This window comes from Electrophorus electricus, chromosome 1 (genome assembly GCF_013358815.1).
Source record: "Electrophorus electricus isolate fEleEle1 chromosome 1, fEleEle1.pri, whole genome shotgun sequence".
In the NCBI taxonomy this organism is placed as follows: Eukaryota; Metazoa; Chordata; class Actinopteri; order Gymnotiformes; family Gymnotidae; genus Electrophorus; species Electrophorus electricus.
In genome coordinates, this window is record NC_049535.1 from 22,580,770 (window position 1) to 22,590,236 (window position 9,467).

Genomic DNA, 9,467 nt, shown 5'->3' on the forward strand with positions numbered 1-9,467 from the left:
TTTTTTACTCCAGCTTTGCTGTACTCTGTACCTGACATATACTGATGAGTAAAACGATTCTGATTCCATACAGGGCTGTGGATACCAAAGCTCAAACAGGCAGGTTTTTTTTTTGTTTTTTTTTAAAGTTTCCTTCTTACTTCTCTGTAGTTACAGGTGTACAAGTAAACTGCATACACTGAAACTGACCCTGTGTACGTTTCAGACAAGTGCTACTCAAAAAAATAGTAAGGTATGGGCTTTTACATAGAGTTCAGTATAAATGTAAAACTATATAATTCTTTGAAAATATGAGGAAAAAGTAATGTTAGCTGTGAAAACAACTAAATTATTCACTTTTCCAGGTCAAATGGCCTCTAAACAACCCTTTGTTTAAAGGCAACCCTCAGAGTGCTCCTGCCTCTACCCGCCAACTGTTGTCGCTGTAAAAGTGCACCGACAGTGCCACACTGTGGTAGCTTTTTGTACAACAGCATTGCCTCTTAACCCAGAATCTGGCAAGCTGACTTGATCATGAGGCTCTGGGCTCTTTCCCCCCGGACATAATGACTCAAGTCTTAAACAGGCCATAGGCTGCAGAAATGGGAAGAGGTATATAGCACTGAAGATAAATGAATGCACATTCTTTCATTTTTCTCCATTTATATATTTACACCCCCCACCCAAAGCAAACCAGTCATTATAACAGACAAGACTGCTCCCTAAGCTGGGAGTATTCATTCTAAAACATATCCCAGAACAGACAACAAAGAACTCAGTCCAGAAGGTGCAATCCTGTGTGCGTGAGTGTGTCCTATTTGCATATGAATTAGCAGGCTACCAATGAGTATTTTAAAAGAAAATCAAAACGTATTGCATGCATGTCTTTGCATAAATTCTTCAAATGACTAAGTCTTTTGTAGTGGTGTAATTCTTCCACAATAAATTCCATTATCCAGTGTAGTGTTGACAGTAGGAGAGAATGTCTGCTCTGAAAATGCACACTCTGGTAAGTACCATGTTCAAATGTACAAACCAGGACAGAAGAACTAGAAAGAAGAACTGCATGACAAGATCAGAATAATCTTACCTTTATTTACCTTTATTTCAGTAAATAATTTATCAACAGGTCTGTGGCAGAATTCTGTAAACTTCACATTTTCACCCTTATGATTGATAAATTAACTTCAATGCAAACTGCAAGTGAGATGTTTTCATGGACAACTATGAAATCAATTCTATGCTGGGGGGGGGGGGGGACGACACGACGACAAAACAAAAAAACCCACCCCCACACCCACACCCCCACCCCCACACCCACATTACTGGAATCTGCATAACCTGAACAGGTAGTGTTTTGAAATTGTTCATGATGGAACATTTTCAAAGAAAACAAATTTGTCAAGAAAAACAAGGAGAAATAGTAGTGTTGGACATCTACCACATTCTCAAACAGAATTTCAAGTGGGGTCAAAACATTTCCATAAAACTTTACATAAACATAAATAACCAAGTTCAGATGCTACTTGTTGAAACACCAACAATTATATTCTACTCTTTAAAACGAAATGCTAATTATACCAATTAGTTTTGTTTCACCTTTTTTGTTTCACATCGTCACACTAACAACTAAATGTTTATTATTGTCAAAACAAACAAACAAAAAATCCCAATATTCAATAAATTCACTAACTTGAGTGGTAACAAGAAATTTTCAATGCTCCAGATCCTTAATTTCAAAAGGACTACACATTCCTGTACCTTTCATGGACTCTACACTTAATTCATGACCACTCATGATCATGTACGGCGGTGCCATGCGGCGTTGTAACGAATGTTCTGGAAACCAAGGTAAAAAGGACATTTCAAATTCAAGCCTATTTAATTTCCTTATCATGAATATCAAAGTTCCTTATGTGAACATGCTATTTTACATAGGGTTTTGGACCAGCAACTCAAGTCATTTCAAGACATGAAATCCCAAACGTTGATTGCACTAAACTCACACACCTTGGGTGTGCTTCTGCTCCCCTCTCATTGTCACTCCAGAACAAGATCATCATTGCAAATTCTTCAAGTCCACAAACCTGCAAATCTGCAGCAGCTTCAAAATAAAATAAGGATTCTGCATGCTGTCCAACATTACTGAAACACATAGAAAAAACCCGTTATGCAAGAAAAAAGGCAAGTGAAAAATATAGGATAATATGGCAACTAATAGTCAGTCAAAACCTAGTTAGAACTGCTGCACCAGAGACTTCTGTGTGCAGAACGAGGCTGGTCAACACATTGAAGTGCTAAGCGAAGAAGTGGCAATATTGTTAAAGTATATATGATCATCAGTCCTGGAGACCCCCAGACGTTACAGTTCTGTGTCTACCAAACCCATTTCAATTAATTAGCCAATTACCCACCATGAGTTGAACAAAGTACTGCAGAGCAGAACATATTTAAATTTGCAGGGCATGGGTAGTCAAGGATAGGGAAAGGGACAATCGCAGCTTAGCTATTTCATCATTATGAATACATTTCCAGTATTGGCTAATGGATACTGGCAGCAGCAACTGCTTGATAAAGCAACACTTCACCCAAAAATGCTGGTAGCACTTTAACCCTAGCAGTGGCCAACTAACAAAAGGCCAAATGACACCAAGCTAGCAGGTCACCAGTCGTTTTCCTTCAGTGCTAGCCACATTATCTTTTAGAAGCATTCCTTTAAGGCTGCTGCTCGGTGGTAATGTCATCTGTGGAGTGATTCCATCTCCAAAGCAGTAAAAGAGAACAGTTAAGAGGAAAAGATACAACAGTGGTCCACCTTATGGCAACTGTTATTAGTGCTCACATTGTGTGATGGTCAATGGCCCTTGATTCCTTTTTTTTTTGGGGGGGGGGGCTCAGGATGGACAAAATGGTACTGAGGATTAAGTGGCTTGTATTTTTGAGCAGCATCGTGCATTCATGAGTGCTGACCGGACTCAGATCATCCTGTTGCGTTTATGGGTAGGTGAGTCCGTGATGACATCGGTGCACTGGGCTGACGGGCGCTTTCGGTTCCCGCCGTTGTCCAAGTGCTGCGCCATCTCCTCCGATATGAAAGTGTTCAAGTCCATGTCGTGAAGTCCATTTCTCCTGCGGCCAGGGTTGGAGCTGCCACTGACGTGAGTGGGGGAGCTGGGGGCTCCGGAACGCACGCTTATGCTAGCCATCGCTCCACTGAGCCCTGCAACACATGATATAAGCAAATGAGTGCGAGTTGTTCATCCAAATGCATGCGTAACATCTACTGGTTTTAATGGGAAGAAGTGGCAATTTTAAGAAAAAGCATTTTTTCTGAAAAATCCAGAGCGCTAGTGTGTTTAAAGAAATGCACATGTATGCCATGAGGTCTAATGTGCAAGACATTAGTAAACATGCCTTGCTAATTTTACGTCCGAAAGATAAATCCATCATCTAACAAATTTAATGGGGAAAGACTAGAACAGATTAAATTCTGTAGAGCTTTATGGGACTGAGCAGAAATCACTAGACGGAATTAATCTGGGTGCTGATCATAATGTCAGGATATATACACAAAAGAAAGCTATTCAGTTCTAGTGAGTTTCTGTGTAAAGATTGTATGGAGAGCAATGTAATCCAATTCTCCATTATGGATCATTTAAACCAGAGTGGTAGGGAAAAAAGCATTTTATACAAGAGTGAAAAAAAATTGTTAGTAATCATGAAGACAGACCATCAAAAGATCCTCTTGTCACTCAGAGGCTCAATGTGGTAACAAATATCCTATTGAGTCCTCGCAGCAGAACAGAACACAGCCAGGGCTCTGAAGCACTCCAGTAATTTCCAGTTTGCACCAAACAGCAAACTGAGACTTTGGTTTGAAATTTCAGAACAGCACAGAAAAAAAGCCCCCAGAACAAATCAAACACAATTATGCTTAGACTATATACAGCAGTCACTAAACATAAAAGGATCAATGAACTGAGCCTGCCTGCTTAGCCAATAATATCTACAATCCACAAATCTTTGACAGATTTGCATAAGAAGCACTAAACGAATGCAAGTACTATTTATGTAAAGGTCATGACAAATACTAGCCCTTTGCTATGAGCCACTCTAGTGTCTCATAGCCAGAGACAGACTGATGTCAGTTCAAGCCTTACAGCAACCGGAATTCCCAGTTTCAGTTCTGTGCAAATTAGCTGCACAATCTATTTTCACATCATCTCACAGTTTATACATTCCCAGACCAAACCAATTCGACTCATAGCAAATAACTTGTTCTAGTTATTGTAAATATGCTGATTTCTAGATAGCCTATGAATGTTTGATGGAGTCAAACATTGCTAGGTTTGTGCTTGTTGGTACTAAGACAGCCAAGCAACACTAAGTTTCTGACAATGATTATCCCTTTCAAATGAGGCAATCCTGTGCTGGATGGTGATTTTAAGCCTTAACATGCTAATAAGCGGGGTGACGGCGGTCTAGTCCGGGTTATATTTACCATGCAGTGCTATGGCTTCGCGGAAGGGCTGTAAATCAGTTTCCACAGACGAAACGGTGTCTGAAGAAGGTGGTCGATTTGGTGACAGTCTGGGTGTTGTTCTTGAAACCCTTGGTGGTGGTGCTTTGCCACATAGGAAACTTATCAGATCGTCTCTTCGAATGGTTCTCCTTTTCTTTTTGACCCAAGCCAAAACATCCTTATTGCGTCTCTGATGACCGATCTGAATTCCTAGGTCAAAGCTTCTCTGATGTGTATCAACACTCTCTGTTAAAGTGAAATGTACAAAAATGTAAGAGTCACACCATGAACAATTATCATCTAGTAAAGTCGCCCAAATCTGTGTGTGTGGGGGGGGGGGGGGGGGGGGGGGGGGGGGGGGGGGGGGGGGGGAGAGAGAGAGTTAGGTTACATACCTTTGTAAAGATTGGTCACAGCTGTTGCAGCATTCTGAAAGGGTACCCACAGTGACAGTCCTTGCTGATGGCAAACTCGATCTGGAAGTCAAAAATAAAATTAAGGACACCAGCATGTGATAAGCTGACTGTAGAGGTGACTAAATGTTTTGGATTGCATGGTCATGCTTTTGTACTTCCAAACGACAAACCCCAGAAAGCCCATCTTACCTTACATAAAACATGGAGACATATGTATGCATCAATACCCTGTTTTATTAAACAATTCAGTTACACAAAACTAGGAGACTACATCCTCATTTGTATACGTTTTTGACGCACAATCATAGCTACCACGAAATTGGGCGAATTCTGGAAGGTCACAAGTTAAGATATCCTTTTAATACTTTGACAGTTAAGGAGGTGAAGTGTGCCTATAAAATACTTGCCTATCTTGACACGTACAGTTAGCTAACTAACTTCACATTGGAATCTGCTGGCTATAACTCCACATTCTGGCCATAGCCGATTTTCGTTTGCGTGCTAGCGAACAGTGACACAAAGGCACTGGCTAGGTGTCAAGACGAGCCGGCCGGCTATATTTGTTAGCTAGCTATCTAACATATCAGCAGGCACTGACATCGATCGACACAGCTAGCTAATCGAGCTAACCAGAAATAATGCTTGCCTTACTGTTTAGCCAGCGGGGGTCTTCGCCATCGACTAGATTTTGCTGGCACCTAAATTCACTAGTAATGAGTCGATTTTGTTAGATTGTCTAGCACACACCAAAATAAAAGATAGATGTATTGCTAATGTAGTGAGAACTAGCTCGACGGCCACAACTAGCTAAGATATCCAGGTTATCCTAGCTACCAAACATGACCTAGGTTACCTAAGCTTTATTGGTTAACTGATCGTCATAATAATTTGCGACTGTAGTGGGTGATTAGCTAGATAGCTAAATTAGCATGTATGATAAGACATCGACGGATACCAAAGTGTTGGTGTTAGTCTTAGCTAGCAGTTGCCTAGAGTTAGCTAGGGTTAGTTCGTTTTAACCAGGTTAAACAAGAAGCAGAGTTCCTTGACGTACAATAACATGAGTAAGCCAGCTAGCCAAAGTCAGACCACTTTCATACAGACCTAACACTATCTAATGAGCTATTTTACAGGTTATTCAGTACAGTCGATTTATTAATCTCCGACCTAGCTAGCCAGCCAGTCAGGCTAGCTAACCCATGTGTTGTAGAGGCGAGCTAGCTAGGTAGCTAAGATAACTAGCCTAGCTAGCCACGCTAGCAATCTGCCTTCCGACTGATAACCGACGTTTGCGTGTCAAATGAGCTAGCTTAGCTTAGCAGTCGCCATAGCAGACCTTTATAAAGTTGCGCCACGGCTGTAGCAGAATTCTGAAATAGATGCCACAGTTTTTCCTGATCTTTTTCGACTTCCTCTTCATTTGGCTCTTCTTGCTCTGCCTCTGCTAAGCACTGTCTTTCCCAGTTTGAGAACCAATGTTCCGGTCCGTGTTCTTGAATCTCTGCCTCTCTCTCTTCTTTCTTATCCTCCATATCGAAAATGTTTAACTCCAGTAAAGTTAACTCTATTGTCACTCAGTACAGGTGTTAATTTAAATACGTCTACAAACCCCGATTATTTTAAATTTATATTTAACATTGCTTTGGAAATCGGGCTGACAAGTAGGAGGATTAGGTAATGTCTTCTTACCAACTATTCCTAGCTATCTACCAACTTCATTGACGTGTTTGGGGTTATAAAGTGAAAAGACTACATTGTTGGCATATTGAACCCGCCCTCTAGTGGAAAATGACAAAACGATTGGTTCCATTCGAGGAGCCCGAAAACAAATTTTAACATTTTATTGGTTCTAGAAAATGTCTATCAATAAGTGACACAAAGCGCAGACATACCACGTGAAATAAAAGCGCAAGTTCGAATTTCCACCAAAATTCCATTTGCACTGTTCATGCTATTTATTGACAACATGGTAAGCCAGTTGAACGGTAGCAAAAGTTTGTGTCGGTAGAGACGGTAGCAAAAGCTACATTTGTGTCACCTTGTAATTAATTGATCAATTTATAAATTCACTAAAAAAAATAACTGATTCATTCACTGACTGAATGATATTTAAAATTGGTTTATTGTTTTTTTAGTATTATCTGCTGTGCCAGGAGATGCAAACTGTAGCCTGTTATCTCCCACAGTGTTAGACCTTTATCACACTGAGTACTGATCACTGAAGTGCACCAACTTGAAGTGTATAGTACATCCTTCACTCTCACTTTCTGTCTGTCTGTCTGTCTTTCTTTCTCTCTCTCTCTCTCTCTCTCTCTCTCTCTCTCTCTCTCTCTCTCTCTCTCTCTCTCTCTCTCTCTCACTTACTCACACACACACACAGAGATGGGCACAGTGCTCTATCTGCACTACCAAGCAGGAGGTATTGGCACCTCTCTTCCCAGAGGCTCTCTTAAGTCACCCCACCCCCACCCCCCACTGCCCGGCTGGCTTCCATGGCTGCTTGAACACTCTAGCATATGGACACCACAGCTGGGATGAGCATCTCGTGAGGCGTAGCGACCACAATAAATGTTACGTGACAGTGGTAAAAACAAATATGAACTCTCATGAACATATATGTGTATATTTTGTATGTGCTGATGTAAAACCAGATCCACATTTATATTGTCATTACATGTGATCCTGACCTAAGTAGAATAGTCAGTAATTGACTCACATGTTAATGACTGACTGTCTGCTTCAATGCAAGCCTAACTGCATCCTCCAGCACCTCCATAATGCACGAACAACCATAGTCTATTAAAAAACTAAATGAAAGTAGTTATAAGCAACATAGCATATGTTCTTTGCAAAATGACTCAGAAAAAAAAAAAGAATCCTTGGACATCAATCAGTTAGGACATATGTATGAAGAAATATACCGGCGAATCAAAGCACCCCAACAACGTTTTCATTCAGATTTGGTTCACCCTATGTTGGCATTGTTAGGAAAAATCATGAAATGTCCGTACTACCAAAGGCTATAAACAGAATTTTCATTAGCACTACACCTTTAAACTGCAAAATCATGAGTCACAAATAGGCCTATGCCAGTGTATACCTCTTGTAAACAGGAATGAATAAAATTTAGCCAATGTTTTAATGAGTGACTGTATGTAAAGAGAGAGACTATTTTATTTTAGCTGCATGACTAAGCAATGGCATTTATGCATGTTTTATTTTAAAAACCAAAGCATTTTGCCTCGTACACGTCAACCAAAAACAGTCCAACTGGATAAACTGATAGATAAATTAAAACTATAGGTAATGACACATTAGTTTTACATCAATTTTCTTAAAATATAACTTAGGTGATTATCTTTTTATCAAAGTTTTTTATTGCATGTAATAGCATTAGATAATATGTAATTATCTTGATGTTATTTGCACTACTTTGAAAGTGTCTAAGGACCGTATATGATACATTCTCAAAGTAATTCATTCTAATTCTTTGCTAACTCACAGACAAGTGGTATAATTATTGCAATCATTGCACTTTTTATTTTGTTAGCTGAGAAAACACACAAATGTGAAATTATTTAGCATTAGTTTATAAGAAGGTACATGGCTCTACCCCTGATATTCTTTCAAATAGGCAGATTTCACTTTAGTATGTATTATTATTGCTACCTTTTGGTTAGTGCTTCGATTTTACTATGTAATTATGAGCACCAGTTAATTAATTGAGAGCTGACATTTTTACCCATACATTTATACTTAACCATATTAATGTGTTCATACAGTAAGTGAAACTTTATTAAGTACATCTACTCTATATATGCCAAAAGGCTGCCATACACTTTACAGTTAATTTTAAATTGTAACACATCAATCCCTCACTAAGGTACTCTAAAACTGATTATCTAAACAGAAAACCTACTCTGTGTATGTTGTGTCAGCCTTTCAAGAATTCATAAGTGACCTGATTGTTTGTTTTATCCGCTTTTTGTTTGTTTATTTGCTTTCTGGCTTGTTTGTAGCAAAGATCAGATGTAAGATACTCTCAGTATATGTTTATACTGTATATGCACTTTGCAATATATGAATTATAAGCCTACAGCATAAACCTACACAAATATCATAATACCACCTGCCTTTTTTGTAAGTAATTCAAAAAAGGCAATTGAAAAATCTGCACAACTATGCAGAGAATAAGCAATATTATGACCAGTCATATAACTTCTGGAAACCCAAACAAAATTGGATTGCTACAGGCAGACTACAGCTAGATTATGTGTACCTTATAAACTTGAAACTCAGTATATGTAAAACGGGTAACTTGTTTAACACTCTGCCTGGTACAGTTGAAACTGTAAACATTTGAGAAAATGTATTTCCTCTTTTAAAGCAATATTTTCAATCCATGAGATGTTTATCAAGTCCTTCAGAAATTGAATCATATGTTAGAATTGTATATTAAACTGTGCAAATACACTGGACAAGGACCTAGTTTGCTATCCACATCTATTTTTGTCCAACAGGCTACTGACTTGGGTCTACAGATTGGTCTG

At 39.2% G+C, this 9,467-nt stretch overlaps 1 protein-coding gene across 1 annotated transcript; it reads right to left on the reverse strand.

The window, feature by feature from the left end:
* Window positions 1–1,310: 1,310 nt before the first annotated feature.
* On the reverse strand, window positions 1,311–6,635 carry c1h16orf72 (chromosome 1 C16orf72 homolog). Its single transcript, XM_027002807.2, has 4 exons — window positions 6,254–6,635; window positions 4,897–4,977; window positions 4,481–4,747; window positions 1,311–3,199 (listed from the first exon to the last, which is right to left on the reverse strand). The coding sequence occupies exons 1-4, from the start codon at window positions 6,447–6,449 to the stop codon at window positions 2,955–2,957; spliced, it is 789 nt and encodes a 262-aa protein (XP_026858608.2). The 5' UTR covers window positions 6,450–6,635; the 3' UTR covers window positions 1,311–2,954.
* Window positions 6,636–9,467: the final 2,832 nt, after the last annotated feature.